The sequence below is a fragment of the Melospiza melodia genome, chromosome 15 (genome assembly GCF_035770615.1).
Source record: "Melospiza melodia melodia isolate bMelMel2 chromosome 15, bMelMel2.pri, whole genome shotgun sequence".
NCBI classification, from domain to species: Eukaryota; Metazoa; Chordata; class Aves; order Passeriformes; family Passerellidae; genus Melospiza; species Melospiza melodia.
In genome coordinates this window covers 3,176,388-3,189,191 of record NC_086208.1, presented here as the reverse complement: position 1 = coordinate 3,189,191, position 12,804 = coordinate 3,176,388, and the positions used below count along the sequence as shown (strand labels likewise).

Genomic DNA, 12,804 nt, shown 5'->3' with positions numbered 1-12,804 from the left:
ACACTCCCTGCTTGTCCTTGTGCTGCCTTTGCTGCCAGCCTCAGCTCCTCATCCCTTCTGCAGGGACAGGGATGCTCACAAAGGGGGAGCTGGGATGTTTTGGGGCTGCTCCCTTTGGCACTTGTGAGGATTTGTGAAGGAATTTTGCCTGAGTTAGAGACAGGACCTCTGAGTTGCTTTAGATGATTTATTTTTCTTATCTTCTACAAAGGCAGAAAGGGTGAGTTTGGCTCACATCTTCACTGCATGGCTCAGAAGGTCACAAGACCTCTAGTTTCAAACCTTTTAAGGATTTATTAACCAATAAAACACTGCCAACAAGGATATTTATGTTTTTGACCCAATCTTTAAATATTTCCTCTTATGGGCTCATGCTACAGTGTGAGCTTTCTTAGCCAATCATGTTATGGCACACAAACCTACAGTGCTGTACTCTAAAACTCTAAACTTCACCTAGCTTAACATGTCTCTGCTTTAAAATATAAATCCACATTCTTACTTCTATCACCTAAGTTTGGAAGGCTTTCCCAAATTCTCAGGTCAAATTATGAGGTTAATTCTAAGCTTTGGCTTACAGGCCCAAAGTTCTGAGAGTTTTCTGCATTTTGGATTCCAACAGAGTGCAGATAACTTCAGCTCAACACCAGCTTTCACTTTAACCAAATAAAGCCCCAGGTTTGTTCCATAGGTGAGAGGAGCAGGATGGTCTGGCCATCAGGAGATACAGAAACAGCTCTGATTTGAGGCTGTGGTTCTCAGTTCTGATCTGGACCCAGTGGTGCAAGAAGGAAAGTGCCTGTGGCCCAGTGGTAGAGGGTGTGTTCCTTCAAATTCCCAGCCCTTGGCACAGGTGAGGTTTCTTATCCAAGCCCTGAGAGCTGCTGCTGTGTGGTGTCCTCTCCCATCAGCTGAATAACCACAAATGTAGCTGTCCATGAGGAAACAAAGTTCAGGTGCCACTTGTGCATTTCTGTGTCTTCCTTCAACACCCCAGTGGGGATCTGGGTGTGCTCAGCACAGAGGAAGAGGCACTCAGAGTGTGCTTTGTCTCTCCTGAGGTGGCTCAGGTGAATCACACCTGGAAGTGCTCCCTACCACAGGTGGGAGCTTGGACTTGAGCAGGAACTGAATATCTGAAGTTCCTTTTCTTTGGAAGCCAAGGCCCAGCCTTGGAGTACTTTGTGTTCAGCCTAAGGAGAGGGGTCAGTAACTCACCAGCCATGGGGGAATGTAAATCAGTTCAGTGAACCTGACCTGCTCAGGGACCTGGCAGCCCTGCTCACCTGAATATGAAGTGTCATTCTCATGTGACTCAGGGGAAAGCACAGCCCCAACACCCCAGGAGAAGTCCTCAGCACCCTGCTCCATCTCAGGAGCCCCATCCCTGACCTTGACCTTGCTCTTTGCTGTCCACAAAGCTCTTTGCTGTCTGCATTGAGATAAAACACCTGCTCAGGGAACATTTTACCATTCCAGCACCTTTATAAATAATTCTCATCCCTCTTTTTAATCACATGAAGCAGGAGCTGCTCACAGTGACACCTCTCCTCCTGGGGGCCTCTCCCTGCCTCGAAGGCACTCCAGGAGCTGTCTGCAGCCAGCCCACACTTGAGAGCAGCAGCTGACAGTGCCAGCGTGCCCAGAGTGTCCCAGAGCCTGGCCTGTCACAGCTGCCACCTCCAGCAGGGCTCTGGGGAGGGCGTGCAGGCACCTTGGCACTGGTGCCACTCAAGAAGGCACCTCTTGGTTTCAGTCTGCAGTGATGCCACAGCTCCTCACCCCATGGACAATCACAGCCTCCATTTTTTCTCATCCTGCCAAGCTCTGTGTGAAGAGTGGGAGGGAAGAGCTTCATTTATCTGGAGTGTAGCTGTGCTGAGACTCACCAGGTGACATCATTCAGGGTGTGCTGGACCTGCAGCAGTGTGGCTGTGCACAGGGACATCACAGTTTTGGGGAATAATTGAGTTTATGGAAGAGGGGAAGCAATCAGAGGCAGGCCTGAGCTGTACAGGAGGGAAGAGAGGGAATTGTTCATTTCAAAGGTACCCCCAGAGTGGACAGGATCCAGCCAGGGAGAAAGGGAAGGGCAGGATGCAGGGAGAGCTGCCCTGGCAGGTGTCAGAGCTCTGTAAATCCATGGATTTATGCAGCCAGGCTCTCAGGAAAATCACTCCCAGTTGCAGAGCAGTGTTCTGGGGATGCTCTTAGGGCTGATCCAGCTGGCTTTGCTGAGCTCTCCCCCAAGGGCTCCTCAATTCTGAGCAGAAACCTCCCCACAGAGGGAGTGCACCTCAGTGGGGCTTCACCTGCATCTTCCCAACAGGCAAAGAACCCACAGTCTGGGGGTTAAGGATCATTTTGAATTCCCTGTTCCAGCTCATTTCACTGTGCACACAGACTCTGAAACCACAGCAGAGCTGGAGCAGCTCCTCCCAACCCTCCTGGGGCAGGGCTGGGTACCCCCTCTGGGGCTGAACTCCTGCAGGAGACAGCTCAGGAGAACCCCTGGCAAGGAGAGCCCAGCTCCAGGGCAGAGCTGGGATGTGCAGCCAGGCTCCAACCCAGCCCTTGGTGCCAGGAATAATCAGTGAAGACCTGAGAGAAGCCCCTGTGGTGGGAGCAGCCACACTGACAGCAAGCCAGGGCAGAAGGCAGCCTAATAAAATGAGATTATTTCAAATACATGCAAATTCAGAAAGCAATTTAATGACCTGAATTCTTAAAGTGCAGCCAGTGAGCTCAGAGAGAACTGAAAGGAGAAAGGAACAGAAAGTCACAGCTAATTTCCCCTGTGTCTGGGCAGAATTTTAACAACAGAAAGCTAATTTTGATTGTTTGATAGAAGAATTATTGTTGAGTGCTGGCTCCTTTTATGAAATCACATGAGCCTTTCTCCCTGTTCTTTTGTGTGCTATCTACAGTTGAGGAAAATCTGACTTTGCAGTTCTTAATTAGGGGAGCAACATCTGTTTGCTTCGTTTCCATCATTTTACATACCCCCCTCCACTTCAAAGCACCAGGAGCTTTGCTCTGACATCTCCAAGGCTCTAAATATCTTCCTTTCCCCCCTATATTTAGCCCATTGTTGCAGTGAGGCAGACAGGGAGTTCTTAGAGCCCAGAGGGTGTTCTGGGGGAGCTGGAGCTGGGGCTGGGGTGGTGCAGATGCTTCCTCTGCTCTGGGGTGGCTCAGTGGGTTGGTGTGCAGCTTTAGCAGTGATTTGGGGTGGATTGTTTATCTCAGCACCTCACTGTGCCCAGCACTTTGATTTCTGTGGGATGAACATCCCAGAAGGACAAATTCAGCCTCCCAGGTTGGATTGCAGGAGAACCTTTGGCTTCTCCTGATGAAGCTTCCCAATGGCTGAGCAGGAGCACAGGAGTGACACCCTGGGGTCACTGAGCAGGGCTGGGGACAGAACCTCATCTCAGGGGGGTCCCCAGGGCCAAACTCATCAGCTGCATCCCCCTCCTCCTGCCCAGGGGCTGGGACAAGGAACCCAGGCCAGGAAAAGGGGTTGGAACTGGTTCCTCAATGCCATGAGGAGAAAAAATCTCAGCACCAATCTCAGCTCAAGCAAAGTCAGTCCCACTCCTCTTTTCTGTCTCATGCAGGACCTCAGGAATGTTTGTCCCAGCAGGACTCTGCTCTGGGGCTGGTGGCAAGCAGGATCTTCTCCAGCAGCAACCCACAGGGCTTATACTGGCATGTGGAAACACTGTGTAAATGAGGCAATTCATTAGAATGGGGAAGTCAATTAATTTTTCAGTTTGCCAACCAGTTACTGGTTTTTAAAAATTCCTCTCCCCTTCCATGGCTGGAAGAATGTTTTGTGTAATCTTCTGCAGTGTTCTGGAGGAGAAATTTGATATTTTCTTGGCAAATCAGAAGAGAAAAATGTGATCTAATGGAACAGCTAATAGAGGCAAGCTGGGCTCAGGAAAACAGTGAAGTGTAATGTGATTTCAAAGGGAAAATGGAGTGTTCTGGTTTAAAAAACAACAGAAATAATCATTCCAAGCTTTTTACTGGTATTACTTCATCAACTTGACACAAAGCTAAGGAGCTTTGATCAAACCACTTCCAGTAAATACCAGGCACGTTTGGAAAGCCTCAGCAGGGTCTGTGTTCAGCTGGGCTGTGGAGCCCCTGGAGTGCAGCTGGGAGACATCCAGGGTGGTTTCTCCTGGGAATCACAGAAATGCACCCACAGAAATGCTCTACAAGGGCAGCTTGGAGGCACAGCATTATTCTCTCCCTAGTGATGAATCCATGGCAACACAGACCTCCAGGGCACTGAGCAGGAGACCCTCAGAGCTGGATCCCATCTCATGTCCCCATTACCTGGGGTAGTTTCTCCCACCTCAGTAGCCCAGGTTGCAGGTGCCAGAAATCAGTGGGGCTTTCCACAGTGCAGGGCTTCAGGGACACCCTGCTCCAGGACCAGCCCCAGAACCACAGCCAGGGCACTGGGACAGGAGTGGGATGGGGTTAGGGTGCTGGGACAGGAGTGGGATGGGATGGGATGGGATGGGATGGGGCACTGGGAGAGCGGGATGGGGTTAGGGTGCTGGGAGAGTAGGATGAGGAAGGGCAGTGGAAGAGTGGGATGAAGTGGGGCACTGGGAGAGTAGGATGGGGTTAGAGCACTGGGAGAGTGGGATGAGGAGGGGCACTGGGAGAGGAGTGGGATGGGGTTAGGGTGCTGGGAGAGGAGTGGGATGAGGTGGGGCACTGGGAGAGTGGGATGAGGAGGGGCACTGGGAGAGTGGGATGGGGTTAGGGCAATTGGAAGAGTAGGATGTGGTTAGGGCACTGGGAGAGGAGTGGGATGGGTTAGGGCACTGGGAGAGGAGTAGGATGGGGTTAGGGTGCTGGCAGAGGAGTGGGATGAGCTGTGGTGACACCAGCACAGAGCCATGGCTGCTGTGGAGCTTTGTTTGGGAAGCTGTTCCTCGTGTCCCTGCTCTGGCCCTTCCCCTCAGGCTGGTTTTATCTCAGGACAGCAGCTTTGTGCCCGGCTGCTTTGAGCTCAGCGTGTGTCCCAGGCACAGCCTGACCTTGCAGTGCTGCAGGGGCTGCACATGGCCCATGCTGGGATTTGTCCCTTCAGCTCTGGGAAGGGCAGCATTGCAAAGCTGCAGTCCCAGTGCCTCTGTGACTCTGGAGTGCTGCAGTCTGGCCACCTCCTCCCTCACCTGCAGCTGCAGTCAGGCGGGTTCTGCTCTCTCCACACACAGTCTGTGTCTCTGAGTGTGGTTAAGCAGCTCTGTGGAGCTCATTTTCTGTGATTTTAGCAGATCTGGGTGGGAATGACTGTGGGTGTGTGTGCTGTGACCTCCTGTGCAAACCCCATTTAAAGGTGGCCCTGGTGCTGCCTCTGCTGTGCCTGGCTGTGGGAAGGACTGGGGTCTGTGGGAAGGATTGGGGTCTCTGGGGTATCCAGAGCTGTTCCAGTCCAGCCATTAGAGAATTCCTACACAAACATTTCCAGCCCCTGGAATGACTTGAGCAGCTCCAAACTCTGCTTGCTTTCAGGATCACGTCCTTTCCAAGCTAGGATCTTGCTCTGAGTGCGAAACAAAAGCACAAAAGCTTTTCTGCTTTTTTTTTTTTTTTTTTTTTTTTTTTTTTTTTTTTTTTTTTTTTTGCAAGGAGTGATTGGCAGTAGGGAAAACAGCAGAGCATTGAGCATCCCATCCCACTCCCCACAGCAGCCAGGTCCTGGGTGCACATCCAGGATCAGAGCCCTGGCAGCATTTCAGTGCAGCTCTGCCCACTGCAGCTTTACCCACTGAGCCCTCAGAGCCACCCCCTGTCCTTTGTGGGGTGGCAAAGGCTTGATGTGAAAAAGGGAAGGGAAAACCTTCAGCGTGTTCTGGCAGTATCTGCAATTACAGATTGCTCCTTCCTTTTTTATGGGCTTGGCTCAAATCCTGTCTGCTGGTTCCTCCTGCAAGGGGAGGGAAGGTTTGGGAACAGCTTCCTTTGTCCCTGAGCTCCCTCCTCAGCTGTGAAATCACCTCTCTTCTGAATGTGCTGTGGTTACTCACTGATGTTTTTCATGGGGGTGGTTTCTGTACACTCCATGCTTTGCAGCAAGAACTAAACACATTTTGCCTTCCCAGCATCACGGTGGGAGTGACTGGGATCTCCCTCCTCTTGTACAATTTCCTCTTTATTGGTGCAGGAGTTGTTTCACCTTTTTCTGGTGCTGGATTTGGAGCTCAGTGAGTTCTATCCAAGACTTTGCTGTTGCAGAGTGGATCTTAAGGAGACCAGGGTGGCACCTTCCCTCTTCAGTGCCATTCCAGCTCTCTCCTGCCAGATGTTTGATTTTCCATTTGGCTGGAGTAAGAGGCATGTCCTTAAACTCTTACTCTTTTATCTGCTGCACACTTAAAAGCTACATCATGCAGTAAAAAAACAAACAACCATCTGGATGTCATCTAAATGTGCCTCAGATCATAAAGATCTGAGAGCTGGCTGGGTGGGATCAAAAGGAAATCCCTCTGGTGCCAGGCCCTGCCCTGGCTGGCTCTGTCCCTAGCCCAGGAGTGATCCCTCCATGGCAGCTGCACTCCCAGGCTGGACAAATCATTCCATGGCATTTTCCAGCCCATTGCAGGGGCAAAGAGCTGAGTTAAACTCTGGCTGCAGGCTGGGAATCCAGCTGGAACATTCCCTAAAGCTGGGGCTCCAAGGGCACAGGAGCTGCAGGATGCCTGAGGGTCCTACCTGGCCCAGCTGAGCTTTTCCAGCTCATGAATAGAATCACAGAATCATTCAGGTTGCAAAAGACTCCAAGACCATCAAGTCTTGACTCACAGGGAAATCTCCTTTTCACATCTCCTTTTCCTCTATATTTGACTCCAGAGTGACCAAGGCACCAGAGACAGGTGAGGAGAAGGTGAAGGAAGGAGACTGGCTGAACACTTCACTTATTTTATATTTTGAGTTTTTATTCTTTTTTTTTTCTAATAGAGGCTCAGGTACAAAATGGGAATCTTCCAAATCCATCAGCTTTTTGCTGCCAGTCTGCCACGCTTCCCAGCAGTGCTGGTACTGCCTAAGGATGGGTTGGACATACAGCTCTGAGGGACCTGAGGCTGTGGATTCCACAGGAGCAGCAGTGTGGTGTTTGCCATCTCACTGCTGGGGCAGAGGCCGTGCAGGGCCCAAGGGGAGGCATTCAGAGAAGTGGGGCAGGAAGCTCCACCTGTGCTCTGCCACCCACAGTGACCCTTTGTCACAGACATCTTTTATGAAAAATCCTTTCCTTAGGATTTTTTCTCCTGAGAAGCTGAGAGGCCTCAGGAACAAAATGCAAACAATGATTATCTGCTGCTGCGGAGTGCATCTTTGATTGGTCTCATGAGGTTGTTTCTAAAAAAATTAATGGCCAATCACAGTCTGGCTGTTTCAGACCCACTGGTCAGTCACAGGATTTTGTTATCATTCCTTTCTTTTTCCTTGCTTGCTAGCCTTCTGATGAAATCCTTTCTTCTATTCTTTTAGTATAGTTTAATTATAATATATATCACAATGTAATATAAATAATAGAATATAATATATAATGTATTATATTATATTATATTATATATATTTTATATTATATATTATATATTATATTATATATTATATATTATATATTATATATTATATATTATATATTATATATTATATATTCGAATGTAATAGAATGAAATAGAATATATTTATTCAATTCTTATATATTATATATATTATATTATATATTCTATATATTTATTCTATTCTTTTAGTATAGTTTTGATATAATATATATCATAAAGTAATAAATCAAGCCTCCTGAAACATGGAGTCAGATCCTCGTCTCTCCCTCATCCTGGGACCCCTGTGAACACCACCACAACCCTTTCTCTCCTCCCTTCCTCCACAGGCAAGAAGAACTCCATCCTGCTCCACAAAGTGCAGCACGACCTCAACTCGGGGGTGTTCAACTACCAGGAGAACGAGATCATCCAGCAGATCGTGCAGCACGACCGGGAGATGGCTCACTGTGCCCACAACGTGCAGGCGGCCGCGGCCGCCGCCTCCACGCCCACGCCGGTGATCTGGACGCCGCTGATCCAGGCCCCGCTGCAGGCGGCCGCCGCCACCACCTCGGTGGCCATCGCCCTCACGCACCACCCGCGCCTGCCCACGGCCATCTTCCGCCCGCCCGTGTCCGTGCTGGGCTCGCTGGGCCAGCAGCCCAACCAGACCCCCAGGCAGCTGAAGAGGTTCCAGTCGCTCGTCCCGTCCGCCGGCCCCTCGGCCGTGGGCTCCCCGTCCAGCACGCCCTCACAGCTGCACACGCCGGGCGCCGAGACGCCCTCGTCCTCCTCCTTCCACATCCAGCAGCTCGCCGGCTTCTCGGCCGCCGCCGGCCTGGGCCAGTTCCAGGTGGGGTCCCCTCCGGGGGGCTCCGGCCAGCCGGGGCTCGGCAGCGCCTCCTCGGTGGGGCTGAGCCAGTTCCAGAGTGCACCCTCGGGGTCACCCTTAGGCGCGGCTCAGCCCCCGCAGCAGCAGCAGCAGCCGGCCCTGTCCAGCAGTGGGTTTGGGCACTTCCAGCAAGCCACAGCCAGCTCCCCATCGACATCGCTCACGCAGCTCTCATCAAACTCCCCCCCCAGTCTCCTGAACCAGTTCCAGCCCACCACGAGACCACTGCAGGGGGGACAGTCGCAGCAGCAGCAGCAGCAGCAGCTCTCGGGCAGTGGGACCCTGGGGGGATTGAACCACTTCCAAGCCCCTCCTTCTTCCAACTCTCCATCCTCCAGCCTAAGCCAGCTGGCGCAGGCCTCGGGCGGGCCGTCCGCGGGGCTGTGCCAAACACATCCAAGTGCTTTAGGATCTGTGACTGGAACGATAGCCCAGCTCCACCAGGAGCGGCCTCCCTTCGCCCCCGCGGCCCCGCTGCAGCAGCCCGGCATCGCCTCTCCCTGTTACACCCCTTCTGGCCTTAGTCCTCCCAGCCAGAGCCCGGTGGCCACCAGAACTTTCCAGAGCGGCGCCGCGGGGCCCTCGGGCTCGCACGGCTCGCTGCTGCTGCCGCAGCCCGCCAGCCCCCCGGCCCAGGCGCTGCCGCCGCGCCTCAACCAGGACATCAAGCTGATCTCGGCATCCCAGCCCTCCCTGCCCCAGGAGCTGGCTCAGACGCTGGGCCGCCACAGCTCTCCTCATTCCTCTAGAGAATCTGTTTCCAGCTTCTCCCCTTTCCCCGGCGGTGGCGGCGGGAGTGGACTCCTGGGCAAGCCTTGCAGCTCGGTCCCCGGGCGGGTGACGCTGCCACGCCAGATGTCCTCAGGTTCTCTGCCACACCCGCTGGCCTTGGCCGCCGGCGGGCGCAAAGAGTCCATAGTGCTCACGGGGGATCTGGAGCCCGTCAGGTCCAAACTGCCCTCCAATTTGTGAGGACTCCTGCAGGAGCTGCCTGTGCCAGCTCTGCCCTTCAGTTCCTGATGAGTTCACCGAGCGATTTTTTCCTTTCCTTCCCCTTTCTGCGCCACTCCTGCTTTGTTTTCTTTTGTTTCCCCTCAATTTCTTTTGTTTAGGTTTAACTGTGCTTAGAAACAAAGAAAAAAAAAAAAACACATGAAAAACAACGGGAAAAAAAAAAGAAGATAACCAGGTATTCTTAGAGCTATAGATTTTTGGTCACTTGATTTTATAGAATATTTTAATACACAGGACAAAAAGGATACGAGCAAATTTAATCCAACGAGGTAACGCACAGCCGGGGCGTGTGCCTGAGCTGGAACAGGTGAATGAGCAGCCATAGAAGCCACCAAAAAGGTTTTCCTGTTGAGACAAAGACCCGAGGTTGATGTGGGCCACAGAAGGGGCTGTGGGGTCAGGCCTGTAGCTGGTGTTTGTAGAGCAGCCCTGGTTGGCCTCAGCTTTGCCCCAGCTGTGACCCTGGGGCTGGGGACATGGCTGGCCCAGCACACACCACAGGTGTCCCTCTCTCCCTGCCAGGTGTCCCTCCCTGTCCTCAGCAGGTCACAGAGGAGCTGGGAAGGGGTGAGTTCACTCTTGTACACCCCTCGAGGGATTTCCCAGGGGCTGAGGTTTGGGTTGGACTCCAGCTGAGGAAGATGAAGGTGACCAGGAGATGGACAGGCCTCGCTGCAGATTGTCCCTTTCTTACTCCACTGATGCTGCAGTGGGAACAAGGAGCAATCCCCTGTAAGGCACAGGGAGGGCAGGGATGATCCCTCTGTGCTTTGGCATTTGGGCACCCCAGGCAGAAGGCCCCAAGCTTCAGCCTCTCCGTGGTGTGTGCAAACAGGAGGGATGGAGGAAGAGGCAGTGCTTTAACGTCCCCTCTGTCACTTCAGTGTCTCAGTGTCCCTGGGTGACTGCTCTGAGGAGAACTAGAAAGGATTGAGCAGTGGGGTGCAGTCCCCAGCCCTCCTCCTCCTCCTTAGCCCGGGGCAGTGGGAGGCACCAGGACAGTTCCAAGATTTACAATTCTGTTTTTACCATTAAAACCAGATCAGCCCAGAAATTTGGTCAGCCATGGTCTGTGCTTGTCCCCTGCTGGGGGAACCGAAATCTTTGTTTGATTTCACCAGCAATAAGAGCCTGCACCTGGTGGGCTTCCCCTGACACCCTGCAGCGTCCCCTGGGGCACTGGGGCTGGGCTTTGGGGACACTCCCAGTGGGGCGGGGACAGAGCGGGGCCAGCAGCACTGAGAAGCCACAGCCTTTACCTCCAGGGCACACATCTCCTCTTGTGTCACTTGGTCCTCCCTCTCTCTCTGTTTGGGGTTTCCTTAGGCCGAGGGGTGTCTGTGGCCACCTCACTGTCCGAGTCAGGTGCTCAACTTTTCTAACACTCCTTAGAGACACATCCAGCCTCCCTCTGTGCCCAGCCCTCAAGGGGACAGAGACTCCATGCAGCAGTGCCAAAAACTTCCCCGCCCCCATTTCCCAGCCCCCGGAGCTCCTGTCCCTGCCCCAGCCCTGGCTGATGGTTGTTTTTATACCGACCCGTCTGCAGAACTCTCTGCCACGTGCCTGCACCTTGAATGTTGCATTCCTGGGCACTCCTGCTTCACCCTGCTTTGGTGGCTCTGAATTCAGATGTGATCAGCTTTGGTCTTCCTTAAAAAGGGTCAGGGGAACTCTGGAAATGCTTTTTCTACTGGCTCCATCCAGCTCTGTCTGTGTGAGTGTGGTGGGAGGGTGAGTGTGTGTGTGTGTGTGTGTTTGTATAGATTTTATAGATGTATCTATATCTACACACCTGCTTTTCTATCTGTAGGGTAGTCACACACATCTGTAGTCTATTTATGCACATGTGTCAGCACACACACACACACATATTTATATATATATATGTATATCCTAGTTTTAAATGAAAATACGTGTCAGTTCTGACCCTCCTGCAGGGCTGATTGGCAGGTGACAATTATAACCTCTAGATCCTGCTTTTCCAAATATGTACAGGTTCATCTTGAAACAGGAGTTGAAGCAGACTCACAGACCCTCTCATGTTTTCAGAGGTAGAAGGAAGACTCACAATATCCTTTACAGTTTTTTGGGTTTTTAGCAAACCTTTCCCCTGTGTGCCAGAGGCCGAGCACCTGCAGGGTTTGGGGTGGGCTGGGCAGGCAGGGGGGAAGGGTCTGCAGCCCTCCTGGGCTCCTGTGCCATGGCTGCTGCACTGGCCCCGAGTCCTGGGCACCCTGGGGACCCTCAGGGGACAGCCAGGGCTGGCACTGCCCGGCCATGCCCCCTCCTCACTGCAGGACATCCTCCTTGGCTTTGCTTCCCTCTTTGGGGAATCTCTTTGGGTTTCCAGCTCTCAGCACTGCAGTAGCCAACTTTGAGTTATTCTGACTGGACCCCAGTCAACTAGGCTTGTCTCAGTAGGTGGAACTATATTTATTACTACTATTATTATTATTATTATTATTATTATTATTATTATTATTATTATTATTATTTGGTTTCTTTTGGGGGGAAGGGAGGGGAAGAGTTCTAGGGGTGGGGTTTGCAATATAAAACACACAATAAAAACCTTAGTAAATAAAAATGTGAAAAACCCACCCCTCTGACTGGCTGTGTGCTTCACGTGGTGAGCTCCAGGCAACACCAGATGAGCTTTAAAAGACAAAAATCCCATTTTAGCCCTTTGCTTTGCCCTGTCTCTGCTTTCCTGCTGCCTCTGGAGCTTTGGCAGGGTGTTCACCACCTCACACATTCTCTGTATTGAGTCACTGACAGGAAAAGTTTAAAACTTCCACCTACAGCTGAATTTTCACCAGGCCAAGGGAGAAATCTGGCAGTTGTTTTGCAGATGTGTGCACAAAAATCCTTCACTTTGCAGCAGACATAGAAGCTGTGGCTGCCTGTGGGATCCCTGGAGGAGGAGCCCTGCACAGACACAGCCCTGGCAGCAGGACAGGACCCACACAGGGAGGATGCCAAGGAGCTGAGGAGTTGTAGGAAGGTAAAACTGGCCTGAACTCTGAGCTTCCATTGCTCCTGCCAGGCCCTCTCAGGTCTGTGGGTGACTCCTGGTGGGTCACCCTGTCCTGGAGTTCCCATGAGGGAATTGAGGCACTGAAATGTTGGGGTTGCCTTTTGGAAATGGGTTTTTAGGCCAGGCTGTTTTCCATGCCATTCCTGTAACAGAGGGAACAGGTTGTTAGCCCTGCCCAAGCCAACATTTCTTTTAAAATTAAGATTTTCCAGAAGATTTATAAATTTGCAAGGTTGGATTGGAACAGAATCCAAGTTTTGAGCTCTCAAAGCACACCTGGAAGG

At 51.9% G+C, this 12,804-nt stretch overlaps 1 protein-coding gene across 1 annotated transcript in view; it reads left to right on the top strand.

Moving 5' to 3' along the window:
- Positions 1-11,971, top strand: part of HCN4 (hyperpolarization activated cyclic nucleotide gated potassium channel 4) — a 108,949-nt gene extending 96,978 nt beyond the window's left edge. Inside the window, exon 8 of the mRNA XM_063169395.1 lies at positions 7,925-11,971. Within this exon, the coding sequence (XP_063025465.1) occupies positions 7,925-9,441 (1,517 nt within the window). The 3' untranslated portion in view covers positions 9,442-11,971. The remainder of the gene's footprint in view (positions 1-7,924) is intronic.
- Positions 11,972-12,804: the final 833 nt, after the last annotated feature.